Here is a 26,598-nt window from a genome sequence, read left to right on the forward strand (position 1 = left end):
GCAAATCTGACCACCTTCTCTATTCCCCTCTGCTCGGTTTGCTGCGCCGGGTACGTAAACCTTGCGGTGGTGACCGGCTTGCCCGGGCTGCATCGGAGACGAGGAGGCGAATCCCAAAAGCCACGTTTAAGCTGTCAGCGCCGATGTGAAGAAGGGGAAAACGGAGCATCTGCAGAGCACCTTTCGCGCGCCCATCTTGCTCCTGCAGAACAGCCATTCTCTGCATGCAACTGCTATTTCCCTCTAGGACACAGCTGATCCTATTTTTCTTAGGCTCTCACCATGAGCAGACGAATATCCACAAGATCAGTGCTGAGTGGATGGAGGGGTGTGACTATTCTGCCGTGTAGCAGTGTCTAGCTAGCATAGCCTACCCATCCCGAGGGCCGTGAGCTGCAAAGTAGTGAGTGGATCCTCCCAGACCTGTCTCGGCCAGCGAGCTCACTGGGTTGCCTTGGGCAAGTCAGATCTCCACCGCACAGTCCCAAATTCAGGATTGTTATGAGAACAAAGCAGGATCCATTCCATTCCTTGGGGGAGGGGGAACAGCGGGATACAAACGTGGACGAAAATAAATAAATGTATGTATCTACTTGAAGCAATGGTAAAGCATGAAATGGCGCTGTGTGTGTGTATGAGAGAGAGAGACGTTAATTATGTGCTTCACAACCGAAGTAACAGACGCGGAAGTCTAAAGTGGGCTGTCCCTAAATACAAATCAACCCAGAATTTAAATTCCCCCATGATCAGCCCCTCCGCAAGATTCCAACGAAGTAAGAACAATTCTACTTGGTTTCAGTTTAGATTGTGGGCTCCGGATTTTCTACCCTACTTAGCGCCAGCTCGCAAGGCGCGCGCCAGGATCTTGATAGCCCTCGTGCCGTCGGAGAGAAGCCGCCGATACTTCTTTGGCCAATGGGAAGATGCGGAGCAGATCTGCTTTCTTCTCACTGGAGGCGCCGCTTCAGTGTCTTTCCGCCCCCATCCAATCCAGTTTCTCAAAAGGCGGGAAGGCTGCTAGGAAGCCGCCTCCTGCTGGAGGGCCAGTCGCTATCAGGGGGTGGAGGAAAGGGAAACTCCCTCGAGTTCCTCGCCGGTGGCTATAAGATGAGGGAGCCCCCGAGAGAGCGGCTCCCTTTAGCCGTTGCCATGGCCTTTCCTCCGGCCTCTCAGCAAGCGGGAGAAGCGGGCGGAGGTGAGGAAGAAGCGGAAAGTTCTGCTCCCTGAGCTCACCAACCTTGTGCTTCGCGCCCGCGGGAGTTTTGAAGCGGGGCTAGTAGTAGTAGCAGCAGCAGCGTCATGCTGGAACAAGGAGTGGCGTCGGCGGCAGAGGCGCTTCCTTCCCCTCAGCCCCGGCTCAAGCCCGCCCCAATCCGTGCCTTCGCCTTCTAGCCCCGCGGGCATTGCCTCTGCCGCCTCGTGAGTCACTGGAGGTTCCTTGGCGAAAGCGCTTCGTTTCTTTCTGGCGCTTCGCAGGTCGGCGGCGGAGAATGCGAGCGAGCGCCGCGGCGCCTTTTTTCCCGCGCGCCATCCCGGAGCCAAGGTAAATATGCGCGCCGGCTCACCTGGCCCACCTGGCAGTTTCTAGCGAGCGCCTTGTAGGAAGGGAAATTGGCAGCACCTAAACGTTGGACTGTTTGTTGCCTACCCGACTCTAAAGTTCCTGATGACTTGATTTTTTAAAAATTGTTTTATTTATTTCCAGCCCCTCCCCTTTAATCTGTCTCCAGTTTTCTGCCAGGACGCCCCTGTTTTTAACAGCGGCGTGCCCGACTGAAATCTAATAGCCAGGCTGGATTTTGAGCAGGTGGGCGGTGCCAAAATGAAGATGTCCCGATGGGGAGAGTAACACCTGTTGAATCTCTGCCAGGCATCCAGTTATAATTGGACAGAAAGGTTCTGCTGGTAAAAACAATGAAATACAGATGGCAACCCTGTTGGGTTTTCTGGTTCAGTGCTAAAGTACAGTAATAGGTTCAGAGAGGTGAGGTCAATTACTGGTGGAAAATGAAGGTTTAGCTATGCTGTGCCTAATGAGAAGTAAGTGCAAATAACAGTGGTACAAGAATACGGTGTCTAAGAAAGTTGTGGCCAATAACTATAAGTGGTTATCAGTTTACTCTGTGCTGTTGCTCCTTTTGTTGGCTGTGAAGGTGTCCAGCTTCTGAGAGGGTTAAGTAGCAATCCAAATGGGCAGGGTGCCTGCAACCTCCTTTTAAAATCCCTGTGAGGTAGATCTTACTATATAGATCATGTCATGCAAGATTGCAGAAGGTGGTTGGTTACCTTGCCTTAAATTCCACAAGCTACTTTATCCAGCATCTGCTGTGACAAAGAACTGCCAACAGCAGCTGCTAATTCTGAACATCTTTGACACTACAGCTGCTGTTGTGGATTCATCTGTCCTCTTAAGAATGCAAAAGAAGATTAAAAGACTGTGCAGGGTAGGACAAATTGAAGGGGCAATGCCTGCTCTGTTAATTTCCGAGGGAGTTGGTTTTACTTTTAGGCTGCTGGGAACTTGGAACTGTTGAGCTGTGTGATAAGGGGCAACTCTGCAACAAAGAGCACCTGAGGTAATGCCATAGCAGAGGTGCTCAACACAGCTCTGACTTTCTGTGCGTATCCAGACAGGCAACACGACTGTGGTCTTTTTAAAAATCCTATTCATTCATTAGCATCTGTCAAGCGGTGAAGCTATGGTTCTTTGGCCCCTCTGTTGCAAGTGCTCATGTAATGTAAAAGGGAGCCAATAGCTCTCTGTAGTGTAGCTCTTTCATTTTAACTGCATCTCTCACCAAATTAGCTAGCAGCTCTTTTTTTCCTACTTCTGCTCTAGAAGAAGGCAGTGCTACATGCTCCTGCTAAATCCAGAGTACACAGAATATGGGCAAGGTGTTCTGGAGGATCCTTTCCTTTCCATAGATCTTAACTATTTGAACTTTCATTTACTATGAGCAAGAAAAGGATGATCCTCAATCACATCACCTATGTCTATTTCTTTATAGTACTGCTATTGGTGAACTTTAATTTCAAAAGTAAGTTCAGGGAGTTGTCTTTAAAAATCTTTGTACAACAGTTATTAAATGTAGATGCTTTATTTAAAAATGATGATGGAGTGGATAGTAGCTAGTTGCCTGTTTCCAACCATGTGTTTGGAATGTGATAAAATCTTTGTGTCTGTTCTAGAATCCAATGTACTTGTCCTTCTCTGTAGACATAACAAGTCAGAGACACTTAAAGGTAAAGGGACCCCTGACCATTAGGTCCAGTCGCGGACGACTCTGGGGTTGCGCCACTCATCTTGCTTTACTGGCCGAGGGAGCCGGCATACAGCTTCCACGTCATGTGGCCAGCATGACTAAGCTGCTTCTGGCAAACCGGAGCAGTGCACGGAAACGCCGTTTACCTTCCTGCCGGAGCGGTACCTATTTACTTGCACTTTGATGTGCTTTCAAACTGCTAGGTTGACAGGACCAGGGACCGAACAATGGGAGCTCACCCCGTTGCGGGGATTCGAACCGCTGACCTTCTGATCGGCAAGCCCTAGTCTCTGTGGTTTAGACCATAGCGCCACCCGCATACCTTTCAGAGATACTTAGGTATGCTTAAACACCAAGGTGGTTGTTTTCCCAATGATGTGTTCTGCATAGTTTCTTCCAGCTTCCCAGGTGTCCATCATATACTGCTTTTTGGCAGATGGTACAATCGAAACATATTTTCCACCTTCAGTGAGGTCTCTAAAGCTCAAGAACTCTAAACATCTAGAGCTGGAACAGCAAATGTGCAGCCCTTTTGTGTTGGACTCGCATCAGCGCAAGCCAGCATGACCAGTAGTCTAGGATGATGAGCGTTTATTTCATTTATTTATTCATTTATACATATTTATACTTGTTTGTTTATTTATACTTTGCCAGGTGGGTGGGTATGTCACCTATCAGTCACCTGATGTCACCATGGCATCACATGACTGACAGGTCAGTGGCCCCACCCACATGTCAAAGTTGGCCCTTAAAGTGGGGATAGGGAAATAAAGATCTGACTCATTGGATCAAAAAGAAATAATTAGAATGAATTCTAATAAATATTCTTAAGTGTGACAGGAATGCATATGGACAGTCTGGGTGTGCAGATAGCAGTGTCACAATGTGTGAGCACGTTTAGGTTTTATTACTGGTCATTCAAATGTAACTCTTTTTACATATGTGAGAATTGCAGTTAAATTGTGGGCAGATGGTGCATTTGACATTGTAGTCCATCACTTGCTGCCTTTACATCAACAGAATTCCTATTATGAAGAGATGAAAGAGTGGTATATTACAAGTGGTGCCCCCCCCCCAGAAACAACAGTTTAATTGAAGCTTGTGCAAGACACATTTCTGGTGGACTGCGCTTGTGGAATTTTAAACAAACCTTTCCCTTGACTCATGGTTTCTCAAAAGAAGCAAAATTGCTTGTTTTATCCAGGCTGAGCAGTTTCAGATAATGCAGGGTAATAATAACATGTATGCAAGATACAAGTCTATCATTCTCAAGCCAAAACTGACTGAGGTTCTTCTATTAAATGATGAGAAATATTTTCTGCCACCACTCTTAGAATTGTTAAGTAAATTGTATTACATAATAAAATTGTGGGAAAATATTTTTTGTTCCACATGAACTTTCAGTAAAAACTTATGCTTTGGGGCATGTTCTCTGGTTCCTCATGTTGCTAATTACTCTGAAAGCCTTTTGATGTCCTGTTTCCCAGCAGAGGAAAAAGGAAATTAGAAGCAAGCTGCATTGCAGAAAGAAAAATAAGAATCTCTGGAGTCATCTTCTGCACGCATGCTATCACATACTTCCAAGTACTTTGTGCTTAGACCATGCAAATCAGGATCTTTTATCAGATGAAGTGATTCATTTGAGTACCTTGTAAGTGACTGTGAAGCGTGTGGCCTGAGAAGGATTGAACATTAAATATAAACATTTGCCAGGAATAACAGTACTGCTGGAAGGATTTTGATACTCTGAAATGTGGATGGCTATTTTATTTTTAATTTTTTGGCTTGGGGCCAGATTGAGGGTTCATCACCCTCCCTGAGGCTCATGTGCATGCACATGCACGTGTGCAGACTTGCACACTCAAAAAGCACACACACACACAGCTTATACATACATGCGTGTGTGGTGGTGGGAGACAAGCAGTGCACATATACATATACTTCGGCAGAATGGGGAAACAAGCATCCTGCACACATCTACACCTGGAGGAGAAAGGGGGATGGTCTCAAACACACACACACACACACACACACAGTCATATGCTCACTTCTTCCCCAATGGTTCCCTGGGAGCAAAAGCACAGGTCTGAGAGCAATCCTAGTAATGTTTATTCAGAAGTCAATCCCATTCTATTCTTTCAAGTGGACCTCAGTGTTGCTGCTGCATTGTAGCTTTTTATTTCCACAAAAGCCAGCCAGCTAGCAGCTGTTCCCTGCATGCACAATGCATAGGCACATGTGTGAACAGGAGCTGGTTAAAACAGTGACTACCAACCTTTTTAGACCAGTGGCACATTTCAAATTTTGAGAGAGTGTTGTGGGCACCAGTCACAAAATGGCTGCTGTGTGGGGACACAGCATAACTCAAGCACAGACATTACATATTCTCTCCCTCCTGAGACCCTTGGTTAGGGGTTCCAGTGAAGGCGTTTGTGGGTGCCATGGCACCCATGGGCACCAAGTTGGTGACCCGTGGGTTAGAGATTAAGGTGAGAGCAATTGGTCTCTAGAAAGTTAGAAGGAAGGAAAGAGAGGAAATTGTTGATGGATGAAGTGGCCAGCCAAGTGTGATGGATGGAAGGAAGAGAGAGAACAGGAAGGATGGAGATGAGGTCTGAGTAATCACTGTTATTTTATTCACTGGGGTTGTTCCATGACAGATCAACACAATAAGGAAGGTTAAAAAAAAAAGAGTAGCAGCAGTCCTTCAAGGTAGTGACAAACAGGTATGCACTCTCTAGCAAAGTTATGAACATAAAGTTACAGAGAGAAGTAGAGGTGATATCTTATGAATACTTTGGCTGGCACCCACTGTCCTAATCAATTGAAGACATAAACTTTTGGCATATGCTTGTTGGGTCTTGCTATAAATAACTCCTGATTGCAAGCCAAAAATGATGTAGCTAGTGCAAGCCAGATATAAAACAATAAGGGATTAATAAAACTGTTCAGTATCGTGTTATATGAGGTCTCTCCAATAAATATACAGCAGTGTTCCAATTATTTTGGCTCAGTTTGACCTGTTTCCATTAAAATAATTGAGAACTGATTGTCCAGTCTCCTTAGGTCCTAGGTCAACGTTTTTTTAAGATCAACTAAGTTCATATATCTATATATTTAACTTGGGTATATATCTGTCAATTAAAAAAACTTTCAAACTATATAAAGGCAGGACATAAATAAATATATATTAATAATGTAATAATGATAATGACCTAGTAAACACTAACAATAGCTAGTGACTTGCAGCATATGTTCTGGGAAAAGAGGAAGTTAAAATTACCTATAAATTAGTAAAAGTCTGTCATCATGGCAGGTGGTGTCTGTGTGTGTGTGTTTGTGTGAAAATAAGAATATAAATGTTTTCACATACAGACACATACTATGTAAATTATGTGTGGACCAAACCATTGTGTGGGTGAGCAGCCTTCATCAAGGGATCCTTTTTTGTGGGGGGAGGGTCAGTGCATATAATGACGGGATCCGCACATGTCTCTGAAGGCCTCCCCACACCCCGAAGGATCCCTTGCTGAAGGCTGCTCACCCACACAATGGTTTGGTCCACACATAATTTACATAGTTAAACTAAAACTTAAATGTGAATGTACAGCATGCCGGTGTTCTATGCTGAAACCACAGGTGGCTCACACTTCCTTTGCTCCTGCTTCACTGTTGGGAAACAATACATGATCTGAATTCGCATTACTGTATGTCTGGACCTGGATGCATAGTCCATCGCCCCATGAACAATCCACAGGTGTAAGCCAAATTTAGTCACCGCTCATGGGCCAACTGTAATCATGAAAAATTTGGATTTTTAAATTTTTTCTGGACTTTTTTTGGGGGGTGGGGAACTGCATCTGAATTTTTGCCCTAGTCAAAAGTAGTTTAACTAAATGTTTGAATAGGTTGGGTGGTAAGTAAACGAAGCACCTTTAAGTGGTGTTGGCATCCATCTGCTCTGAGAGACAGTGGAGTGCGCCTCCAGGAGTGAAGTCAAACAGCTGGAGATTCACAGTGCTTGCTGGGGCTGCAGAAATAGGTAACTCATAACTTCTGCCTCCTGCCTTGTTTTTACTACGTTACCAGCATCAATGTGACCTCTTTGACGTGTGTGTATGGAGGTCCTGGGCTGCCAAGACAACAAGACCACCTTGTTTTGAGTAGCTTGGTAAAACATGTTTAAAGTCTGTGTGTCCCTGTGAAGGCTCTCAATCCGCTATTCACAATCACTGATTTAAAATTTGTGATGGAGATTTCTGTTTTTGCTAATCTTTCCTTGGTAGTGCAAGGTTGCTTACTCATGTTATAAATATCTTGTTAAAGTATCCTTTGGATAACTTAAGGATTGTTTTATTTGGGCAATTTTCCCATAGTGACTTCATACAGAAGTTGCATTGAGCCCTGTGAAATTTGAATTATGAACATCATAAAAAGTTGTTGATAAGGACTGTGTTTCGAAGAATATATTCTGTGCTATTTATACTTTTACTGTGACTTGAAAAATATTTTTTCAGCACGTAGTATGCAGTATTAAAGTGATGAATTCTGAGAAGGGCATTCTTAATAAAGTTTGAATGAATAATGTCAACACTTGTGATTTTTATAGTTTATTTTTAAACATTTACCGTTACCGGTATGTTTATGGTGCCACGAAGGAACACATAAATCCAATGTCATTCTATGGCATCTTTTAGATTGGTGTGGATAAGGCTTTGGCGCATTTGCAAATTGGAAAAACTATTGTAGGTATCACACATATGCTGTAGCCACATCTTATTCTATTTCCTATTGACTGCAATAAAATGGTTCCTTCAAGCCTAATTTCAGTGGATGAGGGGAGGCTGTGGTCACAAGGGGAAGCCCCTGTTGTTGTATGTGCACCTATGAGTGACATGTTTGTGACCCCTGCTCCAAGTAGCCTGTGCATGGTGGGCAAGTAGACTTGTGCTTGCCCAACCAGGTTGTGAGGGCGATCCCAGATTCTCAGAGGGTTTGAATCTGGTCATGTTTCCCTAAAGTCTCAAAATGTCAGTTTTTAAATTACCGTGAGGCTTAAGAAAATGCCTCCACATTTATGTATCAATGCTTGAAAACACTGTACTTGAAAACTGAGGGTCCTGAGATGCACTTACCTTGAATTCTCTCTTCTTCCATCCTATTTTCCCCCAGATGGGTTCTTACTTTGTGAATGCAACATTTCATTCCAAAATAACCGAAGCAGCTGATATTATTGTTGGAATCTTCTATATTATATTTGGTAAGAGTGATTGTTTGATATTCTCTACATATGATTGTGATATTCTCTACATATGATGATTGTATTTCACGTTCTAGAAAACAAAAGAAGTTTTTATAACTATGTCACTGGCATATGTGTGATACTGTTTAACTGCTTGGTCCTGATTACCCACATGACACAGGAAGCTGTTTCTGGACAAACACCGGCTCCCTCGTCCTGAAGCGAGATGAACACTGCACCCCATAGTCGCCTTAGACTGGACTTAATCATCCAGGAGTCCTTTACCTTACTTTTACCCACATATCTGTTTTCTCATTCCCGGCCCAGTCTGAGCTTTGTATTGCTTATGTGTGCTTTGGTGGTAGGTGCAAAGGCTGCAGGTGACAGAATCTGAACTATGACCCAACCAGAAGGTGGCCACATGTGAAGTACATGTGGAACTGGATGGACCAGCTGCTAGAGAGCAGAATCCAATTGTAGTATATATAGACTGGAGGCCTCTGCTGGACTTGGACCCCAGCAAACCTGGGCTCAGATTTCTGTTCAGCTGTGAATTCCTGGGACAGCAATGGGCAAATTACACTCTGAGTTTCTCCCATCAAAACAATGGGAATTTTAGTGACTGGCTTCACAGTATTGTGGTCGCAATACATAAAGCATCATAAAGCAGTATGCAAATTTTCATTTTTAAAAAATAAGTGTAATAAAATAAATATGTTTGCATTGATTTAAATTAGTTTAATATATGGAAACCAATTGAGGTTTTTTAAATTGTATTTTCTTGTATTTTACACTCCATTTTTACACGGAAGCGTCATGGAACCCAAGGTGAAGTACATGTGGTTCCCAGGAGGTCTCCCATCATCTGACCACACTTGCTTAGCTTCAGTAAGGTGGTGCCTTCATGTGCCATCAGACCTTTAGAGACTGAAGTGTTTTCTAGTGAAGGAAATAATCTTTAAGTAATGACAACATAGGGTCTTCTGCATCTTTTAAGACTAACAAATGTATTATAGCACAAGCATTCATGGACTAGTACCCATTCGATCAGATACATGACGTGTAATCCTCAGTTGGTAGGCATAGATACACATGGGTGTTAAGTGGGGGGGTGTAGAAATTGGAGTTAAATGATGATATAATGCACAAAGTACACATTGGGGTTTTCACAGACATTGAGAGCCAGTGTGGTGTAGTGATTAAGAGCAGTAGACTTGTAATCTGGGGAATCGGGTTCGCGTCTCTGCTCCTTCACATGCAGCTGCTGGGTGACCTTGGGCTAGTCACACTCGGGGCCGGCTCTAGGTAGACCCCCGGTGGCGTGGTGAGCCAGGGCGCCGGAGCGATCTCCGCCCCTCAGCACCAGGGCGGCCGACCTGCTCAAGACTGCCCTGGTCACACTTCTCTGAAGTCTCTCAGCCCCACTCAACTCACAGAGTGTTTGTTGTGGGGGGAGGAAGGGAAAGGAGAATGTTAGCCGCTTTGAGACTCCTTAGGGTAGTGATAAAGCGGGATATCAAATCCAAAGTCGTCCTCCTCCCCTCCCCCTCCCCCCTCCTCCTCCTCCTCCTCTTCTTCGAAGCAGTGTTTTAGCTGAACTTTCACATATAAAGAACACAGATTACAATTACTGTGGGAATAATGTTTATTGTTTCCTGGCAAGCTAGCAGAAATTTATATTGGTCTTTACTGAATCTGAATCTGGTGACTTTCCTGGCAAATCAACTAACTCAAGTACTTGATGAACTAAACATTAAGACTAAACATCTCTGAAACAGTCCAGGACAGGGACAGCCAATGTGGTGCCTTCTAAATGTTGCCGAATTGCAATTTGTATCATTCAACAGCATCTGGAGAGCACCTCATTGGTCACCCCCGGCCTAGGTTCATAGCGTTTTAGGGCCAAATCACATGTGACTTGGGATCTTTTGTCGTGTGTTCTTTAAAACAGGCGCAGGGAGTTTCAAATTTAATTGGAGGAGAGGTGCTGAGATTTAAATTGCTTTGCCTTTTCCTCTATTTGGTTTCTCCAGTGTTGTGCCTAAAAAGCTGTTCTTACCCTGTTGTACAGAAAAACAAAGATATAGCATAAGGCCTTTCCATATTGTGCATCTGTGCACAAAAGAAGATGGTAGCCATTACGGTTCAGAGGACTGATCTGAATGTGGTATATCTGCCTTTAGCTTTGAGCTCAATTAGTGCCTTGAATAAATTTGCTATGGCTCATTTTAACAGTGCAGTCAGCTAGGTTAGCTGCGGTCATCATGAAAACCTGATTGACATAGTATAAAAAGCTTGAGTGGCTTTTTAGCATTTTGTGGAGTGGTCTGCAGTCTGGGTCAGCTTAACTTGAACTAAATTTGGTCCATGGTAAAGTGCCATTAGTTCCCTGCTGCCTTGTTTTATGTCTAAATTTTTCTATACAGATACAGTAGTATACTTTTTATTATATGGTTCATATTCATTAATTTTGGAGGCAAGGGTGATAAGAATAAACTGGCACTGAAGGAAAGAGAACAACACTGAAGGAAAGAGAACAATTTGGAAATCATGCTGCAAAATTATTATTTTTTGTAAAAAAAAAACCCCACCTATATAAAAATCATGATTAGTCATCCCTTTGCCCTATATGTTTTCCCCTTTAAAGCCACTGGAGAAAGGGACAACATGCTACTTTCATGCGAAGTCAAAATGCTAATGAGAGTGAAAACAGTTAACCCTTTTTTGTTTTGTCTTATAGGCATATGCTCCTTTTGTGGAAACAGTATCCTCCTCTATGTTTCCTATAAGAAAAAGAACATATTGAAACCAGCAGAGTACTTCATGATCAATTTGGCTATCAGTGACCTTGGTATGACTCTGACCTTGTACCCTCTAGCTGTTACATCCAGCCTTTCACACAGGTGTGTTCAATGTGCATCCACTGGAGTTCTCTGTTAGTAGGAAACAGTAACTAAACTTTTCTTCTTCCACATTTTTTATTACTATAGGGATGAATAATTCCAAGGGCTGATGTAAAGCAGTCTTTCAAGCTGCTGGCAGTAATTAGTATTCTGAGCTGCACAACACTGTTGTCATTTGGATATATTTTGGGGAAAAGTTGCATTCATTCAGCACAATTACTCTACCTGGTTTCCTAATTTTTAGTGGAAGGAATAACAAAAGATCCAGCTTCCCTTTCTGTACATGTCATTGTTACTTAGTTACAAATGATTTTTTTAAACAGAGTTAAATTCAGTTACAATTGAAATGAAAGGAATACATTAGTGGAATTGCTTATGTTTCTTTTTCAAGGTTATGCATTCTGACGCTCATGACCTCATCATGAAAACTGCTGTAGCCACTCCCCAGGGAGAATCCCTAGCCATGTATCCAAGGAGAATCCAAAATTATAGGCAGTTGTGTGGATCCATTACACACACATGCACACACACACACACACAATTATACGTGGTTACCTGGGAGTAAGCTCCAATGACTGCATACATTTAACTTGTAAAACACATTGAGCTTTAACTAAAAAATATGCAGCAGAAATAAAACTTTAAGCTATTTATTTGAAATGCATACAATTGTGCAAATACGTGTTACTGTTTAAACTACTAGTAGGAAAGTAGGAATTCCATCAAAGAAAAAGAAAGAAAGATCCAGCATCTGTTCTGTTATTTTCCTCATTATCTGGCTTTCTCTATGCTATGCTTGTCACAAAGAAATGTAAAAGCCTCATTACTGTCTCATTCACTTGCCAGAGCAAGGCTTCTCTTAATTACCTGGCACTCTTGCAGATGGTGACATCAGTCCTGCTTTGAAAAAAAGTCAGAGTTGTACTGCCCAGTATTCCCTGCCACTGGTTGTAATTGTAAATCTTTTGCACAGCCTATGAGTGGTTGAAAAATCTCCCCCCCAGTACTCAGAAGATTTGAACAGTTGCTTATGCCACTTTTGACCAGCTCTAGGTACTCTTAAAGGTAAAGAGACCCCTGACCATTAGGTCCAGTCGCGACCGAGACTGGGGTTGCAGCACTCATCTCGCATTACTGGCCGAGGGAGCTGGCATACAGCTTCCAGGTCATGTGACCAGCATGACTAAGCCGCTTCTGGCGAACCAGAGCAGCACACGGAAACGCCGTTTACCTTCCCGCTGTAGCAGTACCTATTTATCTACTTGCACTTTGACATACTTTCAAACTGCTAGGTTGTCAGGAGCTGGGACTGAGCAACGTGAGCTCACCCCGTCGCGGGGATTCAAACCGCCGACCTTCTGATTGGCAAGCCCTAGGCGTGGTTTAACCCACAGCGCCACCCGCGTCCCTAGGTACTCTTGGGTGAGATCAATTTCAGTCAGGCTTTTGGCACTGAGACTGTCTTGGATGGTCTATATCAGGAGATAGACACAGAGTTAAGAGTTCATCTTTGAGACTCAAGTTGATGGGGGCAGTTAATACAAGGTAGATATTATATTAATATGGCTTATTATAAAAGTAATTTTATTTAATTTAAAAATCTCGTTCTTCTATGCACTGCTATCAAAATGGGAAGGGGCCCAGTAAAGTATCTGATGACAGGGTGTCAGGAAGCCATCTGGATCTTCAGCACTAAAGTCTTACAATGTCATTGAGTCAGAGAGCTGTAATCAAAACATAATGGCTCTCCTATCCCAATTCAAGTCTTGAGGTTGTCACTTGCTGTCTAGGACCCAGTAATACATGCCCTATGTGGTAAGTGATTTGGGAAAACACTTCCCATCTCAGTGTGTCATGCAATCCAAAACTATTTTAGATTGATAAGGAAATACTTCCCATCTCAGTGTGTCATGCAATCCAAAACTGATAAGCAAAGACCAGTGTTCTTACTAACTAATGCCAATAAGAGTGATTAAATGTTACAAGCTAGAAAAAACTAGTTGAACCTTATTGGGCTCCTTAAGTCTGTCGTAGCTATTTATTGAATCTTATTCATTCAAACCTTTCTAAGCAAAGTGTTTAGATACTAAGTGATGCTGGTTATGTTCCATTATTCTTTTTTTAATTCAATCTTTATTGGTTTATAAACAATACATACAGAAAACATAAATGAGAAAAAAATTGCAGTATGTTGCATTATTCTAGAATTGTTTATCCTTGGAACAAATGTGTCAAATTTAGTATGGGATATAGAAAATAAATATACAAATAAGAAAACAATTGCAGTCCTCTCGTAACTCGTGTGAGAGAGTATTACACTGGAGTTTCCTTTTCTTTGGACTTCAGTTCTATCTCAATATGTAAGAATGTTAAATCTGCACATCCACAATTTTCAAACGTGCCTTTTCTCTACCAAACTTCAAATAGCCATTTTTCAAGTTGAGTGGTATCAAGCAGACACTACTTGCCAGAGATACAGGAAAGATACCGAACGCTTTTATAGAATGGTGTGTCATTTCTTTAATGAATTTATATATTGGTCAGAATCCTTCCAGATGCATGCTGTGTTTTCAGTTATGTTATTTAAATTTGAAGCAACATAATTTCTTTCATGGGTTGGTTACAACCATTTACGTGCATTAATATTTTTATAGACAAAGATACATTAAGGTCCCTCTTGGCTCAGAAGGATCATGGACTATAATCAATATTGTTATCTCAGTAGGACCCTTGAAAGTTACTTTTGAATATATGACTGAACAGTAGAGAAAAGAGTATTCTTTGATATTAATAACTTTCATTTTTCTTCCTAGGTGGTTATTTGGCCAGCAGGTTTGCTTGTTCTATGCATTTTGTGGAGTACTTTTTGGAATCTGCAGTCTGTCTACACTAACATTACTGAGTACTGTGTGCTGCCTAAAAATTTGTTTCCCAACTTATGGTAAATATTTTTTTTCTTTCCTTCCGCACAAATTTAGAAGAACTAAGAGTTATGCAACATTATTTAGCGAGGTTATCATCGTGGCAGTTCTAGTATGGCCATTGAGTATTAGGAAATGGAGTGTTAGGGAGCATGATCGCTCTCTCTGTGTGTGTCTCTGTAGAACCCCCCCCCCGCCCTTTTTGTGACTAATACTGTTATAACATGCATTAGAGGGCTGTTGAATAGCAACACAATGTACACATCATGACAGAACATAATTACCTGCTTACTATGTATAGGCCAGGGGTGTCCAACAGGTTATTTATTGACCTAAGCCCCAAAATGGGTAGATCATTGCCAGATTTTAATCATGTGAGTAGATTGCAGTCTCTAGGAAGTTGGATATCCCTGGTATAGGCCAACCTGGGTTGCTTTGCTCCTTTGGTTTGGACATAACACTATGTTTCACTCCCCAAACTGGTCATGTTTGGTTTGAGTAACTATTGGGTTGGGCATACTAGTTGTAGCTAATGAGAGTTAGAATCCAATAAATTCTGGAAGGCCATAAGCTAGTCACCACTTCTCTATAGGCAATAAACAGAGAGACCTGTATTTTGATGTGTAGACTTAAAGCCAGCTGCAGTATTACTACAAGCAACATCTCACCCATGTATCTTAAATGTGAATATTTTGTATTTCAGGGAATAGATTTAGGAGAGAACATGGTTGGATCTTGATAGGATGCAGTTGGGTCTATGCAGCCATTTTTGCCCTTTCCCCACTGGCTCACTGGGGAGAATATGGAGCCGAACCTTATGGTACAGCATGTTGCATTGACTGGTATTCATCAAATATAAACACAACAGCAATGTCTTACACAACTGTCCTTTTTGTCTTCTGTTTCATTATCCCCTGTGGAGTAATTATTACCTCCTATACTCTTATTCTGATTACGGTGAAAGACTCCAGAAAAGCAGTGGAGCAGCATGTCCTGGGACCCACCAGGATGAGCAATGTGCAGGCTGTTACAGCCAAGGTATTTAAAAAGCCATGTTCTTTTTTCTTCACCTGTTGATTTGCACTCTGTTTTTTTAAAAAGTATTTTATTGCTTTTTCACATGTAATAAACATAATTCAAAAACCCCTAAACAACAATAGCAACTAGTCTGCCATTTCTTGGGAAAAGGCATAGCAGCAGCTCAAAATTACAAACAGTTTATAATGCATATTAAATACTCTAATTTAATAGGTCTTGCCAGATGTTTCCATGGATCTGTTGAGGTTGTTTCAATTGATCGTAATAGGGAACTGTGGTTTAAGGAGATCAGGATCAAAGTGCTGAAGCCAGGTGTCAGGGGAGGGCACAGCAATTGAGCCTGGCACGTGTTCCCTGCTTAATAAAATGGGGTTCTTTTAAGCCCAGGAATGATAGGTCTTTACTCTAGATATGAAATTTTGCTGAGACTCTGCCTAGCTCTGCAGGGGAAAGAAACAAAGCATGCTTTGCCAAAAGCATTTACACTTAGTCCTCAGTCTAATGGGTCCAACAGGCTCTTGCGCTCACCCCAAAATTAGTAACTGCCTGAGCTACACATGGTCATAAGCAAAATCCCATTGAGTTCAACGAGGTTTACTCTCCAATAAGCATGCAGAGAACCCTAACATAAAAGTCCAGAATAGCAGTGATGACTAAACCACTGACTTCTGCACCCGTTCCCGCTTTCTCTTTCCCCTGTCATGAAGAGAGACAAGTTGCCCCTTGCCCCTCTCACAGTCTCTGCAGTTCATGAAGATCTTGGATAGGGGAGAGATCTTATCAGAGGGGAAGACACTCTTGCCATTGGCATTCTAGCAAGGGGAAGAGATGAGACCTTTTTCTACTACTCTGCAATTTCGGTCATGGGAATAACATATGGGACTTTCCCCATGACTAAAAATCAAAATGTGGCAAAAACAATGCAGGCTATTTACATATTCTATCAAAATGGAGACATCCACAATGCAACAAAACAGTTTTAATATAGTTTGTTGTGGTATTATACTTTGCTTTATGCAAATTTGTTGACTCTAAATCTGATTCAAATGTATAAATTTACATGACAGTGTTTTGGAAAATTAGATTAGGGAAATAATCCTTCAGATATCTTTCTGTCTCTACCTCTTTACTGAGGTGGTACTAAAATGTAAGATAGCTAAGTTAGAAAATGTATATGTTTTTGGAGACAGATGGACGGTGATTGCCCTGATAGGACAAATCTGACGTTTTTGCAATGACATTCTAGGGAGGAAGTTGTTTAGCTTTTGGGCTGCTGGCTCAGTCAACCTTTCAGGAAGGCTGAGCTTATGTAAAACGTAAATTCAGGAGCAGGCCAATGGTAGCTAGACTCCTAAGAGTTGCTTATGGGTAATTTACAAACCATTTGCTCAGCTGTAGTTCTACTGAGATAAATGAAGCCACAACATTCTTTATAGCCTGTAAATTATGGTGTGTTTTAGGCAATGAAGCTCTTTGCAGTATATCACAGCACCATAACTTGTTTGCCAGAAGTGTTAAGTGCAATATATCATCAAAGTACATTTTAGATGCAAGGTTCATTGTCCTGTTGATTAATGCCTGCAGGGTTTCTGTTTAATGATTGAACAATCAGAGACTACATTGATTCTGGCCTGCAATCTGTCGATGCGTTCACTGTAATTCATGCAGTCTATGGAAGCTCCATCTTTCTATTATTATGCTGCTAGCATAGTACTATTGTACTATCTAATGTCATGGAGGAGGCGAGCCTTGCTGCAAGGGGAAAAAACTTAATTCACTTTGTATTCTTTTGAATCTAGTCCAATAATAATAATAATAGTAATAATTAATAAAAAAATTATTATTATTTATACCCCGCCCATCTGGCTGGGTTTCCCCACCCACTCTGGGCGGCGTCAAACAAAATATTAAAATACAATGGTCTGCTAAACATTAAAAGCTTCCCTAAACAGGGCTGCCTTCAGATGTCTTCTAAAAGTCTGGTAGATGTTTTTCTCTTTGACAACTGGTGGAAGGGTGTTCCACAGGCTGGGTGTCACTACCGAGAAGGCCCTCTGCCTGGTTCCCTGTAACTTTGCTTCTCGCAGCAAGGAAACCGCCAGAAGGCCCTCGGCGCTGGACCTCAGTGTCTGAGCAGAATGATGGGGGTGGAGACGCTCCTTCAGGTATACCGGACCCAGGCCGTTTAGGGCTTTAAAGGTCAGCATCAACACTTTGAATTGTGCTCGGAAATGTACTGGGAGCCAATGTAGATCTTTCAAGACCGGTGTTATGTGGTCTCGGCGGCCGCTCCCAGGCACCAGTCTAGCTGCCGCATTCTAGATTAGTTGTAGTTTCTGGGTCACCTTCAAAGGTAGCCCCACATAAAGCGCATTGCAGTAATCCAAGTGAGAGATAACTGGAGCATGCACCACTCTGGTGAGACAGTCCGCGGGCAGGTAGGGTCTCAGCCTACGTACCAAATGGAGCTGGTAAACAGCTGCCCTGGACACAGAATTGACCTGTGCCTCCATGGACAGCTGTGAGTCCAAAATGACTCCCAGGCTGCGCACCTGGTCCTTCAGGGGCACAGTTACTCCATTCAGGACCAGGGAGTCCTCCACACCTGCCCGCCCCCACAAACAGTACTTCTGTCTTGTCAGGATTCAACCTCAATCTCTTAGCCGCCATCGATCCTCTAACTGCCTCCAGACACTTACACAGGACCTTCACCGCCTTCATTGGTTCTGATTTGAAACATGATATATCAAGTTTATCAGCGGAGTGGTAAAACTGATGACCAGATTGCTAAACAGCTTTTGATTTAAATTCAGTCCTAAAGCAATCTTTAGCATTTAGTCTCTCCCATTTTAAAGGCTACATGAGTATACTTTAGAATACAAATATAAAAATAGATGCAATTTGTGTAAACTCTTGCAAAGGTGGAGGCAGGAGGAGAGTGTTTGTCTTGCTGTAGGCCCTGTCAAGTAGGAGCCCATGATAATCTCACCAAATGGACACATCTGTTGCAGCAATACTAGTTTAACTTAGGGAAATGTCCTATCATTAACTGTCTCCTGGACTCAACAAGTCACTTCCCCATAGAAATGATAAGTTGTTCTGGAATATAGGGTTGAGCATACAGATGGCGGGGTGCCCACTCACTCCAAGCACCCTGTCGCTATCCCCAGGATGCATAAGCAAAGCATCATAATTGCCATCTCGTCTTCCTGATGTGGTCACTGGTGCTGAACAAGTTGGTTTCCATGGCTGCTGTGCACTTATGTTGACAGCCTCTTGCCTTTAATGGAATCTGTGGATAAAAGAAGCAAGAGAAGAAGGCTATGATAGTCTGAAATTACACTGAAGCATGAACAGGAATTGTGTTAGGCACTGAGTTTCCTGTCTAAGAATAAAGAATCCAGTTATTCTGACTTTTGTTCCTAATACTTTTCATGGTGCCAAAGACTGCTTGTTGGTCCACATTTTACACTTGCAGAAATTTTGGCTTGTGAACAGGACTATCTTACCAGCTTTTACACGGATGCTATATTTAGGGTTGGTGCTATAACCAGACCCTTCATTTTCTATTACTGTACTTGGGCTTGTAGTAATCTTTAAAATGTTAACGTTCCATTAAAGTTCATGGGGAAGGGAATTAGTGCTCACACCTGGATCTCCAAGCTGAAGTTTGCCTTGTGCCACCCACTAGGATGGAGGGAGCCTCCTTGTTTCTATGGCCAGTGTAGTAGCATACGCTTCACTCTTAATTCATAATGTGGTCTCCATGCTCCAGCAGTTTTGGCCCAACTGGAAGTAAGAAGTGATGTTTATGGCCTGCTCACTCAGGATGATCTTGTCTCTCATGCCAGGCCATAAAGGGGAAGAGTGACAACAGAGTGATAGAGACACACTAGGGGTGTGGGGTTCATTGTACCTTTTCCCCAGTGCATTCTTCAATGGAGGAGTGACTGGAGTCAGGTGTGCATCATGCTTTTAAAAAAGTGAATGCAGGCTGATTAAATGTGTCCTGGACTTACTTGCACATGGTGGGGGGGGGGGGGGAGGAAGACTTGCCAAGCCTCCTTTGAAGAAAGATTGGGGCTTGCTGAGTGCATTCTTAGGACCTCCCCTTCACCCCTAGGAGGATTGTGATAGCAGATAATGGTGGGGAGGCAGCCTGTGATTAACTGCAGCTGATCAATCTTTTAATCTGTGAGAGCTTTTAGCTCCACTAAAAAGAAAAGATGCTGGCACTATGAAATATGTATAGACAATTGATTGTCAAAGCAAATGATTATATACCCTCACTTTATTTATAGTTACAACCAATATTCTTAAGTGGTAATATAAAAAAAGAACCTTCCTATTTCAGAAACGATTATATACTCTATTTGAAAAATGCTTCCGAAAAATGGAGGAGATCAGCAGGAGATAAACAGAGCGGATATGCTGGCTTTGTTGTTGACATTCTCTTGATATTTTAAAGCACATTTATAGTGGAGGTGAAATTGTCTTTATTGGCTTTTTTTATCTTTATTGAGCCTCACAAATTTGTTTGAAGCTTTGTATATGCATCCAGAAGTGGAAGCAGGTATGGTAAAAGTGGACCTAGCTTGTATGGCCAATGTTCAGGGATGATGGGAGTTGGTGTCCACAGCCTCTGGAGGACACAACATGGGTTGACCCCTGCCATAAAAACTAAAAGATGAAGCACTTCTTAAGGATCACCTCACTTTTTGAGGCTTTGTGACTGGTGCTTCTTTCCTCTTCCATTTTTTGGACTGAATGTAAGAGTGCATGGAATGGCATAATTCTTGAGTGCTTTGTAACGGTCAAAGTTTTGGGCAGAATGCAGCAACAAGGCAATTTAAGTAGAGACTTAAGCTGCCTCAAATAAAGAGTTTGCATACTCTCTGAACTCTGGGTGGGTGGGTGTGGGTATGTGAATGTATGATCAAATATGAAGGAAGAACACCACTTTTGTGAGCATGGAAATGCTGTTTGCAGGCTGATTGCTCATGTGCTCTCCCAGGTTTTAACCTTGGAAAATGGGGGGGGGGGGAAACCATTGCTATGCTTTGGTAGCAAAGCTATAGTGTTTGTTTTGTATGATTGGATTCCTATTGCACTAGCAGAGGGGAAGATATGGGACCTGAGCTATGCAGCCGACTGCAGAGACTATCTCAGTTCTCCTGCTGCGGATCCATCATTGAAGTGTGAAATCATTTTTAAGCATGTTTTTATTGTTAAATGTGCTTTTATTGTTAAATCGCTTTCAGGGTATAGGAAGCAACCAAAAAACTCACAAATTAAATAAGAATAGAAATAATCTCTATTTTGTCTGCCATTTAGCTTGCAAGATGCACCTGGATCTCCTTGTCTGTGATTGGATGCTATGCTCTCTGAATATATTCATAGCCTATTTGCAATCTTGGCTGCCCAGTGTAGTTTATGAACTCTTGGGAGGGACCATATCGCAAAGTCTAGGGAGCTAAATGCATGTTTAGTAGCTATTGCCACTTGGTTATTGTGGTGGCAAGTATGCATGTGGAAAAGGGCCAAGTATTAGACAAATATCCACCAAATGAATTCATCTGGTTCATATTATTAAAAACAAAGCACATCTTTTTTAAAAACAATTAAGCCAATGAGATTATAATACCAGTGATGACACCATAATTGTTAGAGCTGCAAACTGTAATTAAATAGACTGAAAGCCAAACAAAATCTGTTAATGGCCCTGAAATTGGCTGACAGCCATGTCATTACTCTTAGGCAGCTGTTGCTTGGAGGTAGGAGAGTGAATTAGGCAGTCTATTGATCTAACCCACCTACTGTTCTGTTGTTGTTTTGAATAGCACAAACTTTCTTTTCTTCTTTTAACTTTGCAGCTGAGCATTGCTGTATGCATTGGATTTTTTGCTGCCTGGAGCCCATATGCCATCATTGCCATGTGGGCAGCCTTTGGGTCAATAGAGAGGATTCCTCCACTAGCCTTTGCTGTACCTGCTGTTTTTGCTAAGTCTTCAACACTCTATAACCCAGTTATGTATCTTATGCTAAAGCCTAATTTCCGAAGCACTATTGCCAAAGATTTTGCTGTTCTCCAACAATTATGCATCAAAACTTGTTTTTGTCTCAAGCATGTACAGAGCTGCTCTTATAGATCAGTTCTGGAAGTCCACTCGAAATCATTTAAGGGAAGACATGAATCCAGCAGTAACTCCATGCAGATGGTAGAAGGATGTTCTTATTTTCCCTGTGAAAAGTGCAACGATACCTTTGAATGCTTCAAGAACTACCCAAAGTGCTGCCAGGACAGGCTAGGCACCATGGAACACTCGCTTCAAGAAAACATACCCTTGGAAAATAAAATTCAATCGAACGCAAAGCATGCTTCTGAAAAATATGTAAAGGTTGTTGTCCCAGGAGAAAAAAGCAGTGAGATTGATAGTTTGGAAGTAACACTAGAAAACATACCTATGGATACTAGGTTTGTCAACCTCTAGAGTATGTTTAATCAAATGCTCCAAGTAATAATTTAATTGCACCAGGCTTAACGAATGTAAAACTTTTCTAAGCACTACCCTATTTTTATACAGTTATTTTTTTTCCCTTATTACCCATGGGAGGACGAAGTAATGCAGCATAAATATGTTTAAAAGTGTTTTTGACTTTCATCATGTCCACAACCATGCCTATGTGCATTCAGAACAAATTGTGTACTACTGTTTCATTCGCTTCTGATTTTTTGAGTTTCAGAACTTACGTCCTTTGCTTCACAGAAGCAAACCACTTCATACTTGTGAGGCTTTTCTCCAAAGCATTAATCCTTCAGATGCTTGGTAAATACATTTTATATGCTGCATATTCAGCAAAAAGCTTGGTCTAGGTTGGATTTTCTGAGAGCCCTTTCAGAGAAGGTAATGTCCATTGAACTGTTAATAGTTCTACAAGGCATATGGTACCCCCCTCCTCCCCCCCTCCGAGGCTATGAACAGCTTTTTCCAATTTCAGCTTAGGCTACTGTTCACATCTCCTTTCTCATGCAGTTTTCTTTCTAGGAGAGGGAGTGGGAAATTTTCCTTTCTCTGGTACATTCCTGTGTTGCTCTTGGAGCACTTACAGTCAGTTCCACTCATGCATAAGTGCCCCAGCCTGGCCTTCCAAGATCAAACTTGTGAGGGGCCAGATGTTTCCTGTATTTCTGAACTTACAGCATGAGAAGAATTATAAGGCTATCATTACTTCTCTCAGCGAGGCATCTACTTCTCCCACAACAAAACTCAGAAGCTGAGCCACTTGGGACAAGGTGCGGAAGATACCGTGTTAGCTGCCCCTGGGCTGTAGTCAGGGAAGGAGCTTATCCACACACAAGAGGATCACCTTATACTCTGCCCACCCTGGAACTGGCACCCTGCTCTTAAAAACATTTCCTGTTACCATACTTAATTGAAGCAGGTAATTCGTGTCACTGAGTTGTCAGTGCCTGACCTGAAGAGAGATAGTGCCTGCCCCTCTAATAGCAAGACATGATTTGGGAAAGGTGGCTCTTGCCACAGGCCTGTTACTCTTTTAACCATCTGTCCCTCTCCCTCATAGCCGTTTTGCTTTGCAAAAGCTGGAGAAGGGGGTGGGATGAGAGATTTATATATAATAGTGACACATTCAGACTCTTCATCTAGGCAAAAAGCAATATAATCAAGCGTAGATGTATAGGATGGGGGATACCTGACTTGACATTTGAAAAGGACCCCAGGATTGGATCTCAGGATTATAAACTATTAGCTGCTGAACATGAGTTGATAAGGTGACGCGGCTTCAAACAAGGCTAATATTCTGCACTAATTATACCTCATCTGGAGTACTTTGTTCAGTTTTGAGTGCTGTGACACAAGAAGGTTGTGGATGAATCGGAAACGGTTCAGAGAGGAAGAATGGGTGGTTAGAGATGTAGAAAACAAGTTCTCTCAGAAAAGGTTGAAGAAACTGGGTATCTTTAGCAGGAACAAGAGAAGACTGAGGGGAACATCAAAGATTCAAAGGACTGATACATAATACTTGTTCTCTGGTGCCCTGGAAGGCAGGACTTAAGTTTATTTTAATGTTCAGCTGAAAACTGTCCTTAACAGTAGGAGCAGTTTGACCATGGAATCAGTTACTTGCAGGGGTGATGGGCTCTTCCTTGTCAGAAGCCTTGAAGGAAAAACTGAAGGTGCTCTAGGTTTGGATTTTCTCCTCACAAGGCCTCTTTGGTTTTAAGATTCTATTTGGTAGCCATTCAGAATCACCCAAGCAAATTGATACTGTCCACAATTTAAAAATTCGTTTAATATACTTTGTAAAAGAAGTGAATTTGATTTGTGGGAATTGTAGCTCTGGGAGGTAATGGGACATCTCCCAACAACTCTCAGCACCTTTAACAAACTACAACTCTCAGAATTCTTTGGGGGAAACACATGACAGTTTAAATTGGCATCACAGTGCTTCAAATGCATAGTGTGAATGTGGCCTAGAGCTGATGAATATGGAAAAATAATATCAATAAATATTGATATTACTATATTACATATAGTAATATGACTACGTGCTTTGAGGCTCCTTCTCTCTCCAGTACTGCACTAAAATGAAGACTATGGTTTGGATCCCAATTTTTGTTCCCATTAACAGAACAGAATTATTATTGGGGGGTGGGGTGGCTCCCCTGCCTGCTGAAGATTCCTGTGTGCCCTCCCCAAATCTCTTCCTGAGAGTTGAAGGGCTCTATGCAATAGAATGACACGGGGCGTGATTGGAAGGGGCATGGAAAATCAGCAACCTCCATCCATTAGCAAGTGTTTTCCATTTGGGTACCACTACCCAGTGGTGCCAACTTGAATAAAATATTGGGGGTGAGGGACAGGTAAGCCCTGTCCCACACAATCAGTCACATGACACAGTACCCACCCACCATTTGAATGGCAATGCCCACTAACTTTGGGAGGGCCTGGCTTTCTCAAATATTTTATGGGGAGGCGCGAAGGGAACCTAGACCCTAGGAGCTGGCTCCTATGGCAGAACTATTTGGATCTTGAGCACCCATAAATTTCACAACATAACACAACAAAGGGAAAAGTACTATAACTAAAGGGGTCACATGTATGTCTAGCGGCCCAAAACTACTGATCAAGCAGCCAGTGTTGTCCTGTTTTTCCATGTTTATAATCTAATAGAAAAACTATGGGCCAATATATTCTTTTGTCCATTTAAGCAACCACAGGACAGCAACTCAGCTGTGTAGCTGAGTGGAAGGAACTTTAAAGTATTATTAGCCATGTGCCAAAACACTTTTTTTCCTTGCTGTGGAGCTAACAGAACCAGAGAGAGCACTTTAGATGGGGAAAATCTATTGTGAGGAGAAGGGTTAAACCTTCTACCGGTGTTACTGCTCTAATGATATTTGGGAAAGACCCACTCATGGATCTCCTGCATTTTGTGTAATTTAACCTTAATAATATTAGGTATTCCCACGGGCTTTAACATTCCTGATGTAACGTATATACAGCCAATTGTGGTATTATGCTTTACTTCAGATGGAAGGAGAAGAGGAATTTTAAAACAGGAAGATATTTGAGGCCTCAGAAATGTGATATTAGGAAGGCAGGGAGCTTTTAACCAAAGTGTTTAAATTAATTTGCAGATCAAATGGGATTTCAGCAGAAGACTTCCAAGTCACAACCATGAAAATGCTTTTTTGTACTGAGCTCTGTGACTTAATTATGTGTCTTTGTTCTTAAAACAATCACTACCATATATGCAGTAGCCACTGCAAAACTCTGGAACAAGATATTCACTAATCTGCTTGCATTTGCATACTAGATGGTTTTTAAGGGACATGGGTGGCGCTGTGGTCTAAACCACTCAGCCTCTTGGGCTTGCTGATCGGAGGGTCAGCAGTTCAAATCCATGTGACGGGGTGAGCTCCTGTTGCTCTGTCCCAGCTCCTGCCAACCTAGCAGTTTGAAAGCACATCAGTGCAAGTAGATAAATAGGTACTGCTGTGGCAGGAAGGTAAACAGCATTTCCATTGTGCCAGAAGTGGTTTAGCCATGCTGGCCACATGACCCGGAAAGCTATCTGTGGACAAATGCCAGCTCCCTTGGCCTGAAGCGAGATGAGCGCAGCACCCCATAGATGGACTTAAGCATCCAGGGGTCATTTACCTTACTAGATGGTTTGTTACATTATAAAATTATAAAGTTAAACTCTTGTTTTCTAATGGGTAAATCAGCTTGATTTAATACAAAACTCGTTCTGTAATGCTGCAGATTTCTCCCTGTTTTCAAATAACTCTCTGCAGATTCCATTTGCTTGTGTTTTTAATTAGCTGCTGCAATTGCCTGTTTTGTCAAAGTTGATATAAATTTTATATTATAAAGCAAAAAAGAAAAGAAAAATAAATCCAAGTTTATCAAGCAAACTCTGGAAATGTGTTGTTACTGGCTAACTCAATCTCTGCTGAGCAGTAGTGAGATTCCAGGGGTCTTGGCAGTGAATCAGGGACGGGTGGTGCTGTGGTCTAAACCACTGAGCCTCTTGGGCTTGCCGATCAGAAGGTTGGCGGTTCGAATCCCCGCGACGGGGTGAGCTCCCGTTGCTCGGTCCCTGCTCCTGCCAACCTAGCAGTTAGAAAGCACGTCAAAGTGCAAGTAGATAAATAGGTACTGCTCCGGCGGGAAGGTAAACGACATTTCTGTGCGCTGCTCTGGTTCCAGTGTTCGTTGTGCCAGAAGCGGCTTAGTCATGCTGGCAACATGACCTGGAAAACTGCGGACAAACGCCAGCTCCCTCGGCCTGTAAAGCGAGATGAGCACTGCAACCCGTCGTCTGCAACTGGATGTAACTGTCGGGGATCCGTAACCTTTTGGGAGTGAACCAAGGTTTGTGTTCCTTTGGAATGAGGCACAGTGGAAGCTGGTGTCTTTATGAAATATGGTTTATTTTACACATATTTGCAGCTTGATGGAGAGAGTGAAGAACATTAAAGACAATATGGAGTGTCTCTCATTGCTTCTCTCAGCACCAGCAAGCTTGGGTCCAAAACAGCAGCCAGCCCTGCTCCCAGGTCTCTGTGTGTAGCCTCACCCACCCAGCTAATGCATGGAGTTCAGGCCCCTCTTTTCTCCTTCCTGAAAACCATTGTTCAGAAACCTTAGTTTCAAAGGACACCTTTTTTCCTGTGGTGACATAACCCCCCCCCTGTTATCCTT

The 26,598-nt window shown here is 42.4% G+C and overlaps 1 protein-coding gene across 3 annotated transcripts; it reads left to right on the forward strand.

Moving 5' to 3' along the window:
• The first annotated feature begins 1,060 nt into the window (after positions 1-1,060).
• On the forward strand, positions 1,061-26,220 carry LOC118090011 (opsin-5-like). 3 transcript variants are annotated; one of them, XM_060277862.1, is made up of 7 exons: positions 1,061-1,543; positions 8,436-8,523; positions 11,246-11,408; positions 14,222-14,349; positions 15,033-15,149; positions 15,252-15,367; positions 21,241-26,220. In XM_060277862.1, exons 2-7 carry the CDS (start codon positions 8,436-8,438, stop codon positions 21,856-21,858), a joined length of 1,230 nt encoding a protein of 409 aa, XP_060133845.1. In that variant the 5' UTR covers positions 1,061-1,543; the 3' UTR covers positions 21,859-26,220. The 3 variants fall into 3 exon arrangements, with proteins under 3 accessions (XP_060133845.1, XP_060133843.1, XP_060133844.1); XM_060277860.1 differs by having other exon boundaries at positions 15,033-15,367; XM_060277861.1 differs by having other exon boundaries at positions 1,061-1,195; positions 15,033-15,367.
• Positions 26,221-26,598: the final 378 nt, after the last annotated feature.

This window comes from Zootoca vivipara, chromosome 8 (genome assembly GCF_963506605.1).
Source record: "Zootoca vivipara chromosome 8, rZooViv1.1, whole genome shotgun sequence".
Taxonomy (NCBI): Eukaryota; Metazoa; Chordata; class Lepidosauria; order Squamata; family Lacertidae; genus Zootoca; species Zootoca vivipara.